General features: G+C 40.5%; 1 protein-coding gene across 9 annotated transcripts in view; it reads left to right on the top strand.

Moving 5' to 3' along the window:
- Positions 1-20,550, top strand: part of numb (NUMB endocytic adaptor protein) — a 208,858-nt gene that overhangs the window by 116,666 nt on the left and 71,642 nt on the right. For all 9 annotated transcript variants that reach the window (XM_080202929.1, XM_080202927.1, XM_080202935.1 and 6 more), the window contains exon 3: positions 10,149-10,223. In XM_080202929.1, coding sequence (XP_080059055.1) covers positions 10,149-10,223 — 75 coding nt within the window. The remainder of the gene's footprint in view (positions 1-10,148; positions 10,224-20,550) is intronic.

The raw sequence follows: 20,550 nt of genomic DNA, 5'->3' as shown, positions 1-20,550 counted from the left end.
AATCTGTTCATTTATGGTTTTGTAAGTGACAAGTAACGAGAAATGATCGTATCCAGCAGGTGAAACTTAATTCTGTCCTCTTGACAGTCAGTGGTATTATCATCACTGAATCCCTCACCATCAACATTTTCAGACTATCGTTGACCAGAAGCTTGACTTGACCAGCCATTTAAATACTGCAGCTGCAAGAACAGGTCAGAGGCTGGGAATTCTGTAATGAATAACTTACTTTGTCAATTTGCAAAGTCAGTCCATTATCTGTGTGCGATGGAATACTATCCACTTACTTGGATGAACGCATCTCCAACAGCACTCAAGAAGATCAATACCATCCAGGATAAAACAACCTGCTTGATTTTCACCCTGTCCTCCACTTTGAACATTTGTCCCCTCCAGCAGTAGTGCACAGTGGCAATCATGTATAAATAACATCTACAAGATGCACTGTTGCAACTTCCCAGGGCTCCTTTAGAGTACCTTCACAATTGCAGCATCCATTCCCTAGAAGAGGAGCAGCAGATATGTGGGACCATCATTACCTACAAGGACCTCTGTCAAGTCACATACCATCCTTATTTGGAAATGTATTGCTGTTTCTTGATCTTCACTGGGTCTAAATCCTAGAACTCCCTCCCTCACTACATTGTAGATGTACCAAGACCTTGTGGACGGCAGCAGTTCACAAAGCAGCTTATCACTACCTGCTTGGCAGATAGGAATGGGCAATAAAAGCTGCCTTTCCAGCAATGTTCACATCCCAAAAATGAACAGAATATTTTCAAAACATGTTACTATTATGAAGTTTATAAAATTATGGAATTTGGGATAAACTTTGGAATTGTATCTTTAATTAAGGTAAACTGGCAAACAGAGAGAGGTGTAGGGTGGGTGGTGGTGTTCATAAGACACAGTCTGAAATTTGCTTGGCAACAGGCCTGAGGTGTTTGAAGATCAAAGGAAAGCCAATTTGTGTTACTGGGGTGATAGTGTATAGTATTCATGGGTGGAGACAGCAGTTGGGTTCACAGTTAATAGACTCTGAGTTTCCCAAAGTCCCAGAATGGAGCTGAAAGATCAGATTGAGAACAGGTTATTCTATAACCTGTCCATTTAGTTCTAAAGGTGAAAGAGAGTTGGGAGTCGAGACAACTAATCAGGATTTATACCTGGATGCGAGACTAATGTGTTTCACGTCGACATGGGGAAAAAGTACAGAGGAAACTATTTTTGAGATCAAGGTATGGGTTTCCCTACAAATCGGAATATCACAGGGAGCAGTTAGGTGTGGTTAGTAGAGAAAGTGGCTGCTTGGCTTCATGAACCATTTGTTTGAGGGCAATTAAGGATGACCAGGAACTGAACAGCTGTATAAATACTGTGGCTATAACAGCAGGTCAGAGGCTGGAAATGTTGTGACCTCCCAAAGTCTGTCCACCATTTACAAGACAAGTCAGCGATGAAATACTGTCCACTTGCCTGGAAATGTGCAGTACCAACAACATTCAAGAAGCTCAACTTCACCCAAGACAAAGCAGCTTGTTTGATTAGCACCCCATTTACCACGTAATCCTTGCTATAGAGGGAGTAAAACAAAGGATTACCAGACTGATGCCTGGGGTGGCAGGTCTGTCATATGAGGAAAGACTCATTGGTGTTTAGAACTGTGAGATGCTCTTATAGAAACTTGTAAAATTCTAACCGGGTTAGATAGGGTAGATTCAGAAAGAATGTCCCTGATGTTGAGGGAGTCCAGAGCTAGAGAGCATGGAGTAAACCTTTTAGAAACCTTTAGGGTAGCACAGTGGTTAGCACTGCTGCTTCACAGCTCCAGAGACCTGGGTTTGATTCCCGACTTCCGTTACTGTCTGTGTGGAGTTTGCACATTCTCCCCGTGTGTGTGTGGGTTTCCTCCGGGTGCTCCGGTTTCCTCCCACAGTCCAAAGATGTGCAGGTTAGGTTGATTGGCCATGTTAAAATTGCCCTTAGTGTCCTGAGATGCGTAGGTTAAGAAGGATTAATGGAGAAATATGTCAGGATATGGGGGTACGGCCTGGGTGGGATTGTGGTCGGTGCAGACTCGATGAGCCAAATGACTTCTTTGTGCTGTAGGGATTCTATGAATTGAGGTGAGGGGAAATTTCTTCACCCAGGGAGTTGTGAATCTGTGGAATTCATTACCATAGTAAGTAGTTGAGGCCAAAACTTTGTCATTTCAAGAAGAAATTAGATATAGCTCTTGAAGTTAAAGGAATCAAGTGATTATAGGAAGGAGGGGGAATCAAGATATTGATCAGCCACGATCATGAATGGCGGAGCGAGCTCGAAGGTCTGAATGGCCTACTCCCGCTTCTAGTTCCTATGTTTTTAATTTCACTGCTGGGTGCATCTACACAACATAACAGTAGCAGCAGTCCAGAAGGTGGCTTACCATCACTTTTTCTCGAGGGTAATAAGGGATGGGAAGCAAACACTAGCCTAGCCAGTGCTGTTCATATTCAATGAATGAATAATAAAAAAAACCTACCATAGCCAGATGCAGGAGGGACATGGTCGCTAGTCAGATAGAAGTATCCTGCAACCATCTAAGAATTCCAGGATCAAAAAAAGAAAACGCCGGAAAATCTTAGCAGGTCCAGCAGCATCTGTAACAAGAGAAATGAACTGAGTTTTGAGTCCAGATGACTCTTTGTCAAAGCTAAAAGGCATAGAAAGTCGGAGATATTTATATTGCAGGGGGAGGGAATGAAAAATGAGTCATAGCCATAGAAATCAGGGGAAAAGACTGCTAATAATTGTCCATAGAGAGAATGATGGGTGTGAATGGCCAAACGGTAGAGAAGCTGTAAGCTGCGTTAGATGAATATGTTGGGGGAGGGTTGGGTGGGAGGAAATGGGATAGAGGCAGAATGTAGAAAAGGGGAAGCAGGGGTGGAGAAAAGCTAAGGGAAAGGGGATGGAGTTGGTGGGGGAAGAAAAATGAAGAAAATAAAGAAATAAAAGGTAGAGAACAGTTTAAAAAAAAGAATGAAAACAAAGGGGACCGATGAGGGGTAGAGCAAATTATCTGAAGTTGTTGAATTCGATGTTGAGACCGGAAGGCTGTAAAGTGCCTCGCCAGAAGATGAAAGGCAGAGAAACCAAAGTCTAAAATCAAAAAGGGATTATAGAGACCATGGAGAATTCAATGAATGGGTCCCGTAAGGCTAAGAGAAATAAAACACAGGGAGAGTGTATGAAATACGAGAGGACAGATGGTCTGAGAAAGCAGGGCAGAGAGCAAGGGAAGTCCAGATTAAACTGCATTCATTTCAATGCAAGAGGCCTGATGGGTAAGGCAGATAAACTCAGGGCATAGATGGGTATATGGGTACATTATAGCTATTACTAAAACATGGTTAATGGAGGGGCAGGACTGGCAGCTCAGTATTCCAGGGTACAGATAATCATAGAAGATAACCATAGAATTCCTGCAGTACAGAAGGAGCCCATTCAGCCCATTGAGTCTGTACCGAACACAATCCCATCCAGGCTCTATTCCCATTACCCCACATATTTACACTGCTAATCCCCTGCCTCTAGGGCCAAATTAGCATGGTCAGTCAATCTACCTACACATCTTTGGACTGTGGGGAAAAAATTGAGCTCCTGGAGGAAACCCATGCAGACACAGGGAGAATGTGAAAACTCCACACAGACAGTGCTCCGAGGCTGGAATTAAACCCTGGCTCTGAGGCAGCTAATCATTGAGGCAGCAGTTGCCACCGTGCTGCCACATGCTGTCAGCAAGACAGAACAGGAGGTAAGAGAGTGGGGGGAGTTGCATTTTTGATTAGGGAGAACATCATGACACTACTGAAAGGGGATATATCTGAGTGTTTGTCCACTGAATCTATATGGGTAGAACTGAAAAATAAGGTCACTTTGATAGGATTGTACTACAGACCCCCAAATAGCCAGTGAGAAATTGAGGAGCAAATACGTAAGGAGATTACAGATAGCTGCAAGAAATATAGGGTGGTAATAGGAGGAGACTTCAACCTCCCCAACATTGACTGGAAGAGCTGTAGCATTAGGGGCTTGGATGGAGAGAAAATTGTTGAATGGATTCAGGAAGAATTTCTCAGAGAGGGGGCAAAACGCCCTCTTCGGAAATAAAGACTGGCAGGAGGGATAAGTGTTAGTGAATGATTACTTTAGGACCAAAGAACAACACAGCACAGGAAACAGGCCCTTCGGCCCAACAAGCCCACGCTGCCATTTTAACATTGTGAGTACCCTTTTCTACCTATGACCTTTGTCTACGCCCATTGGACTCCACAATAAAGGAATTATAACCAGATTGAGGGACGCCTAAGTTAGGGACAATTTGTTAACCAATCAGCCTAAGAGCACGTTTTTGGGATGTGGGAGGAAACCGGAGCACCTGGAGAAAACCCACGCAAGCACAGGGAGAATGTGCAAACTCCCACAGACACTGGCCCAAATCTACATTCTGGGATGTTGAGTTGCAAGTCATGCCCCTCCTTCAACTACGTCTCTGTCAACTTTCAAAAGAAAGTTGATGCTGAGTAGGCATTAGTATCTGATACATTTCAGTTGATTGGTAAACACAGTGGTTAACACTGCTGCCTCACAATGCCAAGGATCAGGGTTCGATTTCTGGATTGGGTCACTGTCAGTGTGGAGTTTGCATTTTCTCCCTGTGTCTGTCTGGGTTTCCTCTGGATGCTTCAGTTTCCTCCCACAGTCCAAAGATGTGCACGTTAGGTGGATTGGTAAATTGCCTCTTAGTGTCAGGGAGAGTAGCTAGGGTAAATGCATGGGGTTACGGGGATAGGGCCTGGGATTGTGGTCAGCGCAGACGTGATGGGCCAAATGGCCTCCTTCTGTACTGCAGGATTCTCTGATTCTATGGTCTGCATGTCAACTGAGTCCCATGTTTGACTAAAGTTCAAAACCTAAAATTTGAATTAAATATGTTTAAATTATTAAGTATTTATTGCATATACTTTCAGTTAATATGGAATAATGGTTTTAAATTACATTTTCAGCTTTTGGTATTAAATTGCAATGGGGCAAAATTCTGTATTTGTGAAATTGACTTCATTGGTCCTTGAAGACCATTTGTTGTTGGGCAGTAACTAGCAATGTTAGCTGCATTAATAAAGTAAACAAAGGCAACCAACTATTACTCTCTCCATGTCTACCTGCTTATTCAAATCCTTATTCCCTGCATCCAGCTTCCTTTCAAACATCAAGATTTAATAATCTTTATAATTGAGATCAACTGCCGCGCTGCCTCTACTATCCTGCCTGCCCTCCAACCCCACCTCCATTCTAAGGATCCGCTACCATCTCTCATACTATTGCATTCCCCAGGTTCATCTGTTCAATGAGACCCAACTCCCAATTTCCTCAATCTCCATTTAATCGAAGTACTCAGCATTCTTTCTTTGTTGGCACCATGTTAAAATCATGGAATAATATAGCACCAGAAGAAGCCATTTTGGCTCATCATGCCTGTGCTGGCAATTTGGTATTGTGTTCCAATTTGTCCCGCTTGTCTGCTCTTTCTCCATTTGGCTTTTTTCTCATTTTGAATTGTTTGAATTTTCAATCTTACTATTTGGAACCAGATTCAAGCTGTGCATTCCAAATTACAGCAACTCGCTGGTGAAAGAAAGAGTGCTTTGTCATGTTGTCTGTTGATTCTTTTAGTAATTACCTTAAAACTGTGTCCTCTTTACCAGGCTTTCTGCCACTGGAAACAGTTTATTTATTTACTCAAAACAATTTGTGACTTTGAACATCTTTATCACTTAAACTTTGCTCTCAGGAGAGCAACCCCAGCTTCTCAAGTCTTTCAATATAACAGAACTCCAACATCCCTGCGACCATTTCAATAAATCACTTCTGCACCCTTTCCAAGGCCTTGACATCCTTTCTAAAACGTGGTGCCTGGAATTGAAAACAATATTCCAGTAATTTCATGCTTTGTGTTCTTTTAATAAATCCAAGAATCCAATTTTTTTTTTTAGCAGCCTTCTCAACTTGTGCTGCCATCTTCAAAGATTTTTGTATGTACACCCATGGCTCTGCTACTGCACTTTCTTTGTGTCCCATTTAGTTGATATTGCCTCCTCATTTTTCATCCAAAATGGATCACGTTTGTTCATGTTAAATGTCATATGTTAAATGTCCATTTCACCAACCTGCCTCTTCTTTTGTCCTTTCTTTCATTGACTACACGTCATAGGCAACTTTAACACAGAAAAATATGAAGTGATGAATTTTTAAAACATTTTAAAAACGCTTTCATTGACAAGATGTGAGCATTGCTGGCTAGACCAGTTTCTATTACCCACCCCTAATTGTCATTGTGAAGATAGTGGTGACCACTGCAGCCTATGTAGAGTAGGTGAATACAGTGCTATTAGGAAGAGAGTTCCAGCATTTTGACCCAGTGACAATGAAGGTTCTGATACCTAGGTTGATGCCAGGTGTTCCATCCAGTCTAATTCCTTTTAGATTTTGTAGCAGTTTGATACAACTTGCTGGCAGTTCAGAGGACATTTGGAATTCACTGTATTTCAGATTTATTGATCAAATTTAAGTACCACTAGCTGCTGTGGTGGGATTTGAACCCATATATGCAGAGCATTTACACTGGGCTTCTGAATTACTAGCTCAGTGACATTACTGCTATGCCATTGCCTCCCACATTATTAGAAAGAATGGGGCAAGAGAGCCTACAAGCTAAATGGTATAATTTTAAAGAGGGTGCCAGAACAGAGCCCTGGGGTGTTCCTGCACAAATCATTGTAAATGACAAGACAGTTTAGCAAAGCAGTTAATGCAGTAAAGGGCCACTGAGCTTTATAAATAGAGACACAGGGTGCAAGTGCCCTGTATGAAACATCAGTGCAGCCCCACTGGAGTATTGTGCCCAATTCTGCAATCTACACTTAAGGGATGTGAAAGCTAAGGAAGTGGGTAGATATACCCTCGTTATCTAGATTGTTCCCAGTCCTCCAAAAATATTCTCCATCTAAATCTTCAAGTCCCTTAACATTCACCAGTATATCTTTGCATCATCTCCAATTATATATTCCCTGTCTTCTGTGTACACCCTCCTACTTTCTATTGGTGCCAGAAAGTTTGGCAGCTTTGATTTGACCTTTGTTATCTGGCCTTATTATCTTTAAACTATGCTTTCTGTTAACGCTTTCCATAAACCTATCTTTTGGAACAAGCTTTTGATCACCACCTTGTAACTCACCTTCTGCTCCTTTTTTTTAAAAGAAACTTTGTGCGATCTTTTTCTGTGTTAAAGATGGTAATTACATTGAAGCTGTTATTGTACTGTTTCTTAAGTGGTTAGTCATTTGTGATATTGGTATAATTTCAGATTCAGACAACAATTAGTGTCATATGATTGCCAATTGTAATTGTACACTTGATGTGGAGCATTAATTATGCTTCAAAAAAATCCTATTTTATGCCGAATAGAATATGTTAATAACATATGTTAATAATAAACACAAATGTAAACCATGTGATCGCTTGAGTTTGCTCTGCCATTCGGTACTATGCTGGCTGATCTTCTACCTCAACCACATCTTGCCTGTTTCTGATGTCCTTTGATTCCCTGAGAGATCAAGAATCTATCTATCTTGGCCTTAAATATATTCAGTCTCGGCCTTAAAAATATTCAGTGAAAGAATATCCACAATCTTCTGAAAGAGAGAATTCCAAGGATTCATAACCTCATGATTGAACAAGTTTATTCTCATTTTAGTGTTAAATGAGACTTTATGTTTATCATGAGACTGCGCTACCATGTTATATATTCCCCAGCCAGGATAAACAGCCATTCAGTGTCTACCTTGTGAAGTCCCTTTAAAATATTGTGTGTTTCAATGCGATTGCCTCTCGTTCTTCTAGATTCTATAAAAAATAGATCCAGTTTTCTGCACTCCTCATCTTGGAGCACCTTATCATCCTGGAAACCAATTTAGTGACCTTCACTCTATCCGCTCCCCCTGCAAGGCAAGAACCAGTAGGTGGGATGGTATTAATGTTGAAGCCAGGAAGGTTACGAGACAGTGTTTTTTTGCTATTCACCATAATAATTTCTCTTGTCGCCTCTAAGGGTTCAAAATTTATTTTAGCTACTCTCCTTTTTGCATACCTGCATGCTGACTCTCAATCGCATCATCTGGAAACCAGTTTTTACACACGTTGAGGATGTTCCACTATTGCTAAAATATTAGATTGCTTATCCAATACTTTGAGCAGAAATTTCTTCCAGTTAAATATCATGAAGCTAAATCTATAATTTTTGGTTCGTGCTCCAAATTTTATTCCCTAACTACTGACCCTGTCTTGCTCCATGGCAACAGTTGGAAACTAATTCTGTCTTTGCACCCTTGGTGTCATATTTGATCCTGAGATGTGTTTCTGACTTGTGTCATCACTAAGACCACATATTTACCTCTAGCATCATCTGACTTTGCCCTGTCTCATTTAACCTGCTGTTGAAACCCTCATTTATGCCTATGTTACCTTTGGATTCGGTTGTTCTAACTTACTTCTGACATCCTCCCACATTTTGCAAATTGGAGGTCATCCAAAATTCTAAATCCTACTCACACTAGGACTTAAGGTAGCTCTGGGTCATGCAGCATCTTGATTTTAAAATTCTCATTGTTGTTTTCAAATCTCTCCATGGCCTTGCCCCTCTCCATCTTTGTAATCTCCTCTAGCCCAATATGCCTGCCAGAGATCTGCACACATCTAAATCTGGCCTCTTGAACATCCCAATTTTAATCACTCCATCTTTGTTGGCTGTTCCTTCAGTTGCAAAAACCCTAATCTGGAATACCCTTCCAATGCCCTTCCATCTTGCAAACCCATTTTCCTCCTTTAAAATACTCATCAAAACTTACATGCTTGACCAAACTGTAACAGAATAATGGATGATTTTTTATAGAAGAAATGATCTAATACGTTCTTATGTGTCTTTGTATCATATTTTGTTTTATAAAATGCCTATGAAGCACTTTATTATTCTAAAAATAAGATACCCTACAAATATTTATTCTTATAAAACCTCTGACAATCTACTTTAGTTTATGTGGCTAGTTTACTCTCATTTTATTTATTCCCTCTTTTTATCAGTTATTTGTTATCCCTTTGCTTTTTTCTGTAAAATTCCTTTGGTTCCATGTAGTAACTGAGACTGTTTAAAGAATCAGTGTCACAATACATTCTGCATCAAAACCTGAGCGAACTTGTTTGCCATGGATGAACCATCTAGTTTAAGCACCTTGTTTCTTTTGACCTCTGTTAAAAGGTGTTATATAAATGCAGAAACTTGTTTTGAATTGATGTGCGGGCCTGGAAAATGGCTAAAGCTTGAAATGTCTGTTTCCATTGAGACCCTGCTTCAAAAGTACAGCTTTCAAATAGAAACAAAATACCTTCCTTTACCTTTCCAAACTAGTGACTCGGAAACAAAGTAAGGTAGTTTTTTGATTGGGGCTGGTTTCAATGGAGTACTCATTGATGAATTGAGATAACTGCCATAACTGTACTCAGATGGATTATCAGTGGCATTTAAAATCCAGGTATCACCTGATGCTGTGAAATACTTGTGAATGTAAACTAGGAAGAAGGGAACTGAGTGCACGCTAATAAATATGAAGTTAAAAAAGTCTGATTTTGATAACAGTAACCTCGTTTGTGTATCATAATATAGGTGTTATTCCCCCTCATTCCCTCCTGGCCTATAGGAGCAGACTTTACTTCACAAAGCGCTTCACTGCTGACATTGATCTTTCAATTACTTGCTAAAGTAGTTTTTCTTAGTTGTGCATTAAGAGCAGGCAAATCAACTCTTGAATTGTCATGGCTAAATTCAACCCTATGCATGTCCAAAGTTCACAGTTTTCATCATGGGTCAGAATAATGATAAGGAGCAGCTGGATATACCACAACCATTGAGACCAAGTCTACGGGAGAATGTTGACCCATTCGACTCCTAAGCAACTGAGGGGTTTGTGGTGATTTTATGTTAAGTTGGCTGGTATCTAGTTGAAATATGTTGGAGGCTGATCTAAACTTTGATTTATATTTTTCTTTTCCAGTACTTGGGCCATGTGGAGGTAGACGAATCGCGAGGGATGCACATCTGTGAGGAAGCTGTAAAGAGATTGAAATCTGTATGTATCTACATGTTTTAGAAAACTTAACTCTTTTAACATGCAAATGCTGACTTTATGTAGCTTTATAATCTAAAGCAAGGTACAAACTAAAGCATGAATTCTGAATTGGAAGACAACTAATTTCAGTGGGATGAGAAGGGATCTAGCCAAGGTAAATGGAATCGAAGTTGACAGGAAAAACTATAACAGAATAATGGATGATTTTTTATAGAAGAAATGATTCAGGTACAGGCTCAGTGTATTAGAATTGCACATGGCAGGGAAACTAAAATTTTGGGGTTCTTGGATGATGAGGGGATAGGGAATATGATGAAACAAAAGGATGCATTGGAAGTGAATTCTTCAAATTAAAATTAGATACAATAAGTTAAGAGGGGAAAGGAAGTTAAAAATATGACTGGCAAAGACAGGATATGGGAATAAAGTGGTGGGAGGGATGGTGATGTGGTGTCAGTGTCACTGGGCTAGTAATCTAGAGGCCCAGGCTGATGCTTGGGGATATGGGTTCAAATCCCACTTTGGTAGACGGTGGAATTTAAATTCAACTGATAAATCTGGAATGGAAAGCTCATCTCAGTATTGGTTACAATGGCAATTAGCATTGATTGTTGTTAAAAAAAAAGTCTGGATCACTAATGCCCTTTAGGGAAGGATGTCTGATGCCTGGTCTCGCCTACATGTGACTCCAGGCCCACAACAATGTACTTGACTTTTAACTGCCCTCTGAAATGGCCTGACAAGCCACTCAGCTCAAGGGTAATTAGGAATAGGCATCAAGTACTGGCCTTATCAGTAATACTCGCATGAAAGAATAAAGGAGGAGAAGTTAACGTAAAAAGGTGGATTTAGACAGTAATTCATTGCAGAGTTAATGTAAACCTGCTTATGACACTAATAAATAAACTTTAAAAAATGTTCTCCTGACATGTAAGTAAAGCAAGAGGTGGGCTATTAGGGACAAGGAAGGTGATATATGCAGGGCAAAGCTGCAGTACTTGATGATTTTATTGTGCATACTGACAAAATATCTGTAAAAACAAGGATGATGGAGCTAATGGAAGTGGTGAAATTTGGTGGCAGGATCTGCTGGAAAGGCAGCCAAGCTTAGGGTGGATAAGTCTCCTGGTCCAAATGGCTTATGTCTCAGGTTGCTAAGGGAAGTGCGGTTGGAGATAATAAGTGGGTTTGTCATTATCTTCCAGTTTTTGATTCTGGCCTCTAGTCACTGTCTGTGTGGAGTTTGCATGTTCTCCCCATGTCTGCCGTGTTGGGTTTCCTCCGAGTGCTCCAATTTCCTCCCACAGTCCAAAGATGTGCAGGTTAGGTTGATTGGCCATGATAAGATTGTCCCTTAGTCGGGGTCTAGGAGGGTAAATATGTGGGGTTACGGGGGTAGGACCTGAGTGGGATTCTTGGCGGTGCATGCTCGATGGGCCAAATGGCCGCCTCCTGCACTGTAGATTCTATGATTTATAATAGCAGAAAAGCTTTTGAAGCATTAATCAGGAAAATAAAATCGACAGGCACTTGGAGAGTTTTGAGACAATACAGATTTGCAAAAGTCAGGTTGTGCTTGACTAATTTTTGATGAAGTAACAAGAGCAGATTGATGAAGAGAGTAGAATGGATTTTTTCTATATCACTTTTAAAAAAGCATTTGACAAAGTAACACATGAAAGACCGGTTATTTAAATTGAGACTCGTGGAACAGAAGGGTCAGTGTCATGTTTGATTTTTAAAAAACGTTTTAAGGATAGAGCACACAGAATTGTAGTAAATGGTTTTTAAAATGGAGGATGGCATTTGTGGTCCTTAAGGATTATTGCCAGGACCACTGCCTTTTTAGGTGTTTATTAATGAATTGGATATTGGAATAGAAATAACATGTCAAAACTTGCTGAGCTTAGAGGTGTAGTTAACAGTGAAGATGATACCAATCAAATGTGATAGGACTTGGACTACCAGAGTGGAAACAGATGGAATTTAATACAAAGAAGTGTGAGGTGATGCATTTTGGCAAAACGAATAGGGAAGGCAGTATAGACTTAATAGCACCTTCTATAGAGTGCACAGTACCAGAGGGACCAAGGAGTTCATGAGCATCAGTGTTTGAAGATATCAGGATCATATTGAGAGAGTTGTTAGAAAAGCTATTAGAGTAACCATGGGTAAAATCAGATGTAGTAATATTAAAGATTGTGTAGTTTTAAACTTAAAATTTGTGAAGAAAGAATCTGCCTGATGATGCCAAACTTGCCGAGCATTACATTCTCTGCTTTTGGTTTTCCAGCATCCACACTATTTTTAAAACCTTGAACTTCTGAGCACAAAAGCAGGGAAGTTATGCTGAATCTTTGTTCAGTTTTGATTTAGCTAGAACGGGAATATTGTGTCTATACTTTAGAAAGGATTTGAAGGTTTTTGAGAGAGTGCAGAAGAGATTTACCAGAATGGTTCCAAAGAAATGAGAGATTTGACAGAAGTGAAAAAGATTGTGACAGGTTTAGAAGATAGACAAAGAAAATAATGTTTCCATTAGCGAATGGCGCAAGGATTAAGGTTTGAGACTGTAGGCAAGTGATACAGGGGGAATATGAAAAAAAACTTTTTCACTGAGAAAGTAATAATGACCTGGAATATTTTGCCCATGATGGTGCTGAACTGGAGATGATTAATGACTTCAAAAGGTAATTGGTTGAGCACTTCAGCGTAGTAACTTGCCGGGCTACAGGGATAAGAGTGACAATATGGGACTAATACGATTGCCATCTGATTACTGAAAGCCAACATTAGTTCAATGGACTGAATTGCTTCATTCAATGCCATATTGACTCTAACTACTGTTCCTTACAGCGATGCTGCTGCAGCTTTGTGTTGCATGTTGTGATGCTGAATGATTTCTGAACTTTGCCTTAACTATTTCACATATATGATAGATTTAAGTTTTTGATATTGATACCGCACATTTGAGCCCTTAACGTGCTGTGTTGCGTGTGTGTAATAGTGGTCCTGTGTCAGTGATTTTCATTTTCTTCTAACCTCTTTTCATTCCCTTCCCTCACGTCTAACCCTGATGAGGTGTTCTTATCCTTGCAGAGGCTGGGCACGTCTGTCAAAATATCACGTGCTTCTTTGGCATCTGTTTGCCAGATTATCAGTTTAGAACGTGATTGGCAAAAAACTGAGAGCATAATGCTGACTTTCTCAGCCAGATGGGGGACTGATGGTTTGACTTTAGTGTTATTTTGAATATAGGTTGCGCATTTCATCCTGTGACAAAGTATGATGTAAAACTTCATTTACATGGAAAACATGGCATGTTTTGTATACTGCAGTGTGCATGGGTGTTGAATTACAACAGTGAGTAGGGTCTCATTGTTTCTGTTTAAAATGTGTACAAGCCGCAAATCGTACCAATTCATAAATACTAATTAAACATTTTGGCAGTGTTTAAAAGTTTGGTGTAAATTATATTAAGATGTTTCTGTATCCTGGTTTGAAAAACTTTTATTACAAAATCATGACATTTAATGATTTTCACCTTTGGGTACACCATATCAAGCTCAGCTAACACTTTACGAGTTGTAAAGGCCTAAATCAGCAATTCAGTTAGCAGCAGAATGCCAGTTTGTTGATAATGTAAACAAAGCTTTGTAACTTTTCTTTATCACTGTCAACTTCAAAACTCTCAATGTTAGAAGGGTAGATGTTATGCTTGATTTGCAGAATGTATGTTTTTTTGGAACAGGCACTTATTGATATGTTTGTTATAGCTCAGAAGCACATTTCTGATCTGTACATTCAGAAAGAGAACTGCAGACGACTTGGGTGAAGGATTAGAATGATGTACATTGATAGATAGAGATAACACTAAGCTAGGAAGCACAGAGGGCTGTGATGATACTGTGCCATTAAGACATGTATTTATATCATGTTTTTGCGAGGAGTATATTTAAAATTCAGCTGTTTCATATGTTGCCAATTTGTCAACAAATCAGGCCGCTCATGTGCTGAGAATGCAGGCTAATAATTGATTTTAGCAAAAGATATGTTTGTCTTAATCTGAGTTAATGCATTATTATACATTTGGTTTTTCCACTGTGGTGTCAGAGTAGGATTTTGATTAGGTTGATTGATAGAGCCCTTTGCTTAAGGGAAGAAGCCAAGCTTACAGGGAAAAGCAAGCAGTGTTGCCCTCTCATGCACCCTCTCGCCCCCTCCCGCGCGCTCTTGTCCGTCCTTCCCGCGCGCGCCATTGTGCCGTTCACGCCCCTGCCCAGTGCCCCCAATCCCTGCCCCCGCCATCGCGCCCACACCCCCCGCCGTCAAATTGGTAGCAAAGGCACTCCTAACAATGGGACAGTCCCCCTTTATGTAGCTTTTACAATCCTTATGATCACATGAGGTCTGATACAGTACAGCCTTTGCTGTAGTCAGGTTGGCCATATCTAAGGTTGTAATATGGTTATGTTGAAAGAAAGAGAACTGTTAATGAGTAAGTTCGTTAATCACAGATATCTTTAAGCTTGTCATTTCGAAATCAACTCTCAGCAGCATGCGATATTTAACCCCGTAATATCTCAGGAAGACAGACGTAGTAAAATAGGAATCAGTGGTGGGATTTGCCAAAGTGGGAAAGGAAACTATGATTTAAGTTAAAGAGATGCAAAAGAACAGCCTGTTCAAGGATAGGTTCATAAGCCTCTTTAAAGAACTTACTTGTGTGGGTAAGGTTTACTTGTATGTACCAGGAGGAGTAGGTAAAGAAGTTAAGATCTTCAGAGATGTGGGAGCAAGTCAATCTTTAGTGGTGAGAGATGAGGAGATGTGTAGTTTAGAAGGAGTATTGCCAGAAAAGGTGGAATTCATGGTGAAAAAGTAGTGTTCCATTTTATAAGGTAAGGTTGGAAAGCCTGGTGAAGTGGTGGTAGGAATATAAAGAAATTACTTTTCTCAGGGATACAGTTTATCCTAGCTGGATCACAGGTAGGAGTGATGCCTATTGTGGTTGAAAAGCCAGTGGAAAATTAAACATCTGAGGTGTTGCAGGAAGCATATACTGGGATGTTTGCTGACTGTGTGGTAACAAGATCATAAAGCTAGAGGTTGAGACAGGAGGAGGAATCAAAGAGTAAAGATAAGGGCGTTGAAGTTCAGTTATCAGAAACGATTTTTGATCAGATGGTCACATGATCATAGATGGTCTAGAACTTGGGTACCTGGCATTGAGGCAGTAGTGCTAAACACTGTGCCACTGTACCACCCCAGTGGACTCAACAAAAGAAATTGAAAAGCAAATCCAGAGTAGTTTGTACCAGTTTATACTCAATGTAAAGTTTTACCCTCTGGGTCCTGCCCAACTCTGAGGACGTTACCACAATTGATTTACAACCATGACAACAGAATCAAACTCGGACTTGGAATCAGAGTAGGATTGAAAGAAGGAGGCTTTTGAAAATAAAGAGGAAACAGCTAAACAACAGCAGCGTGTCGAAAAAAGGAGAATAGGGAACATGATTGCCAATGTTATATCACGCCTTTGAGGAAGGAGGAGGAATGTTCACTGTTGGAAGAGTGAGACTGAACTGAACTACAATACTGTTATATTTACATGCTTAGATTTAATAGAATGTACGCTAATAATATGAAAACTAGATGCTTTGAAAAGATGAAGCCAACTTTTCAAAATCCGTATGCCATTGAAAGATTGAAGGTCCTTGGGCTACCTGGTAGGGAGAGGTTAAGTAGGTTGGGCCTGTGCTCATTGGAGTTTACAACATTTGGAGGCAACCTTATTGGAATGTATATGGTTCTCAGGGGTCTTTACAGGATAGTGTTGATTGTTTTCCTTTGTGGGCAAGTCTAGGACCAGAGGGCATAATCTCAGAGAAAGGGATAATTAGAGATGAGGAGGATTTTTTTTCTCTGAGGAGGTAGTGAATCTATAGAATTTTTTAGGAAGAATAGAAGAAAGTACAGCATAGGATCAGGCCCTTTGGTTCTCCAAGCCAGTGCTGATCATGATGCCCTAACTAAATTTTTTTTAAAACCTGCTTTTACTTGATCTGTATCCCTCTATTTCTTCCCTATTCATGTATCTGTTCTGATGCCTCTTAAATGTTGCTAATGTGCCTGATTCCATCATCACCTCTGGCATCGAATTCCAGGCACCAACCACTCTGTGTAAAAAAAAACTTGCTCTGTACATTTCCCTTAAGTTTTGCCCTCTCACCTTGAACCTGTACCCCCTTGTAATTCACATTTCTGCCCATGGAAAATGCCTCTGAATATCCACCCTGTCTATGCGTCATAATTTTTTTTTATCAGGTCTCCCCTTAGTCTCCGTCTTTCCAGTGAAGAGCAATCCTAGTTTATTCAACCACTCCACATAGCCAACACACTTGAGACCAGACAACATCCTGGCGAACCTTCTTTGCACTCTCTCCAAAGCTTCCACATCTTTCTGATAGTGTGGTGACCAGTACTGAGCGGCACAGTGGTTAGTGTTACTGTCTCAGAACGCCAGAGTCTGAGGTTCAGTTCTGGCCTTGGGACATTGTGTGTGGAGTTTGCACGTTCTCCCTGGGTCTGCCTGGTTTTCCTCCAGGTGTTCTGGTTTCTTCCCTCAGTCCAAAGATGTGCAGGTTGAGTTGACTGGCCATGCTATATTGACCCTAGTGTCAAGGGGGGCTAGAAGGGTAAAAGTGTGGGGTTACATAAATAGGGCCTGTTTGGGATTGTGGTCACTGTGGACTCGATGGGCCGAAAGGCCTCATCCTGTACTGTAGGAATTCTGTGAGTCTGAAAATTGCATGCAATACTCCAAATGTGGTCTAACCAAGATTTTATATAGCTGGAACATGATTTGCCACTCTTGTACTCAATGTCTTGGCATTTGAAGGCAAACATGCCATATACCTACTTAATCATTTTGGCCACCTGTGTTACCGCTTCGAACTAACTGTGGATCTGCACGCCCAGATCCCTCAATGTTAATATGTCTAAAGGTTCTGCTATTTACTTAAATTTCACACCTAAATTTGATCCTCTAAAATGCATCTAGATTTGTCTAGGTTAAATTCCATCTGCCATTTCTGTGCCCAAGTCTCTTGTATTCTGCAACAATTCCTGGCACTATCAGCAACTCCACTAATCTTTGTGGCATCCGCAAACTTACTAATCAGACCATCCACATTTGCTCCAATAATTTAGAGATACTACAAACAACAGAGGTTTCAGCACTGATCCCTGTGGAACGCACTAGCTGTAGATCTCTATTCTCAAAAACACCCTTGCATCACTACTCTGTCTTCTATGGGAGGCACGGTAGCACAGTGGTTAGCACTGCTGTTTCACAGCTCCAGGGACCTGGGTTTGATTCCCGGCTTGGGCCACTGTCTGTGTGGCGTTTGCACATTCTCCTCGTGTCTGTGTGGGTTTCCTCCGGGTGCTCCAATTTTCCCCCCGCAGTCCAAAGACGTGCAGGTTAGGTTGATTGGCCATGATAAAAATTGCCCTTAGTGTCCTGAGATGCATAGGTTCGAGGGATTAGTGGGTAAATATGTAGGGTTATGGGGGTAGGGCCTGGGTGGGATTGTGGTCAGTGCCGACTCGGTAGGCCGAATGGCTTCCTTCTGTGCTGTAGGGTTTCTGTGACTTTCTATGACCAAGTTAGTTCTGCATCCATCTAGCCAACTAACCCCAAGTCCCATGTGATTTTAGTTTTTGTGCTAGTTTGCCTGTGGAACCTTGTCAAGTTTACATAAAGTACGTCTACTGCCCTTCCCTCATCAATTATCTTTGTCACCTCTTCAAAAAACTCAATCAAGTTGGTGAGACATGACTTTTTCTGTATGAAACCGTGCTGTCTGTCACTAGTCCATTTTCTTCCAAATGTGCATATATCTTGTGTCTCAGTATCTTCTCCAAAAGTTTCTCCATCATAGACATCAGGCTCACTGGTCTATAATTTCCTGGATTATCCATGCTTCCTTCCTTAAACAAGGGAATAACATTGATTGTCCTTTGGAATCTAACCTTTGGTCAAAGAGGATGTGAAGGTATCTGTTAAGGCCCCAGCTACTTTTCCCCTTGTTTCCCGCAGTAAGCTTACAATTGCACATGTCATCCATGGTCCCTGAATGCTGCCATTTTCTATCCTTCGTTTTTGCAGGAACATACCTGAACTGCACTTCAATCAAGTGGCCTTTAAAAGCCTCCCACATGTCATGGATTTGCCCTCAAATAGCCACTCTCAATTCACATTTCCAGTTCCTGTCTAATTTATATGTGATTGGCCTTTACCCAATTAAGCACCCTCAGCTGAGGGCCAGTCTTGTCCTTATCCGTGACTGCTCGAAATCTTATAGGATTATGCTTGCTAAGCCCAAAATGCTCCTCCATTGAATCATCGATCACCAAGTCTAGTATGACCCCCTCTTTGGTTGGATTGTCAACGTACCATCCAAAAAAGCCTCCTGGACACATCTAACAAATTGCTCTCTATCTGAGGCTCTGGCTGTAAGGAAGTCCCCACTTCCTATGGGGGTAGTTAAAGTCACTCACCTCAACTACTCTGCTTTTTTCATACCTTTTCAGTATTTGAAGACATTGGAGGGATCACTACTAGATCCCTTCAATGTCTCCTCCCTCCACGTGTGATGTGGAGTTGAGGATTATTATATCAGATCAGTCACAATCTATTTGTGATGTAGAGATGCCAGTGTTGGACTGGAGTGGGCACAGTAAGAACTTTAACCTGGTGTTGTGAGACTTCTTACTATGATTTATTTGAATATTGGAGCAGACTCACTGGGCCAAATAGCCTATTTCTGTTCCAACATCTTATGGCTTCATAACCTGCCCCATAGATAACTCAATTTGATTTAATGTAATAAAAAAAAATACTGCAGATGCTGGAAATCTGAAATAAAGACAGAAAATGCTGGAAAAACTTAGCAGGCCTGACGGTATCTGTGGAGAGAAAAACAGAGTTAACATTTCAAGTCCATATGACTTCAGAGCTAAAAAGGAGAAATGGATAGATTTTAGTCTATAAGGAGGATGGAACAAAGTAGGTCAGGATAGATGGGAGTTAGGGGAAACTTGACAATGATGTTATGGAACACAAAGGGAGTGTTAATGGTAGTGTTAAGGACTAAAGAAGATGCTGATAGTGACATAAAGGTAAGATAGCAGAATGTGTTAATAGCAGGACAAGGTTCAATGCTCAAAGCAAAACTTAAGAACAAGTGACAGATGGCCCTATAAGGAAGAGGCAAATCACTGGGACAAAACAATGGGATTTTAAAAAGGGGGTGGCAAAAGGAGAGAGTATATGGTCTGATGTTGTTAAAGTCAGTTTGATATAATGCTGCCCAGCTTGAAATCTGATGTGTCCAAGTAACATCCATGGGGCCAACTCGTGGTCAGTTGAGGATTGATTAGTACTCTTGATGCTTTAATATTTTGGCACTTAATCTGTCATAACAGTAACTGAGAAAATCAGGTATAGATTTAACTTGATTTAAACAGAATGAATCAGATCTATACTGTTTTTCAAATATGAGGTCCTGTAATTTAGGAAATAGAACCATAGAAAATTACAGCATGAAACAGGCCTTTTGGCCCTTCTTGTCTGTGCGACTAACTTTTGAATAAATTAAAATGCTGAACTGATTGGTTTGCTGCACCATGTTTCCTGAGTAAAGTTTTATTATAGAATTAATGGAAGGCTTCTAGTCTACAATTATCCATTATGCTATTCAAACATCCTGTAAACATTTTAATTTTGCCAGAACTGTCACTGTTCAGATTTCACTGCTATGATTTCATTATTTAAAATTATAGTACCCACAGCTTATTTTCATTTACAAAGTCAACAGGAACAGAACAAACAGTTGAATGTGGAGCACTACATTGGCAGTCTTTTGATCAGAGTCAGTTAGCGACCCTGGAATTTTATCAATGCCTCCAGATAAGATTATCTTAAGATTCAGAGAGGAAGTCACCATTTATTATTGGCCCAACGAAGCTAAGATTGTACAAATAATTCCGATCCCAGCTCTTCATTATCATTGATGTAAACTATACAAAATGGTGCCTATGATCAAAGAAGTGTACTGATATATATCCATATGGTCTCATTCTAGGGATACCCACATGCACAAGACCTAGAAGGAATGATTAACAGTCAAATGACCCTGTTGGTGGACTCTCTGCAACCTATTGATTGTTTGTTTTAGTCGGGCCTTAAATTTCAAGTAAATTACTAAGGAGAGAAAAGATAATTTGATAACATGTGATTGACTAAAACAGATGAGTA

The sequence above is a fragment of the Carcharhinus amblyrhynchos genome, chromosome 14 (genome assembly GCF_965287045.1).
Source record: "Carcharhinus amblyrhynchos chromosome 14, sCarAmb.v2.hapA, whole genome shotgun sequence".
Classification (NCBI taxonomy): Eukaryota; Metazoa; Chordata; class Chondrichthyes; order Carcharhiniformes; family Carcharhinidae; genus Carcharhinus; species Carcharhinus amblyrhynchos.
Note: the sequence above shows the minus strand (reverse complement) of the source record. Positions and strands in the feature narration are given on the sequence as shown.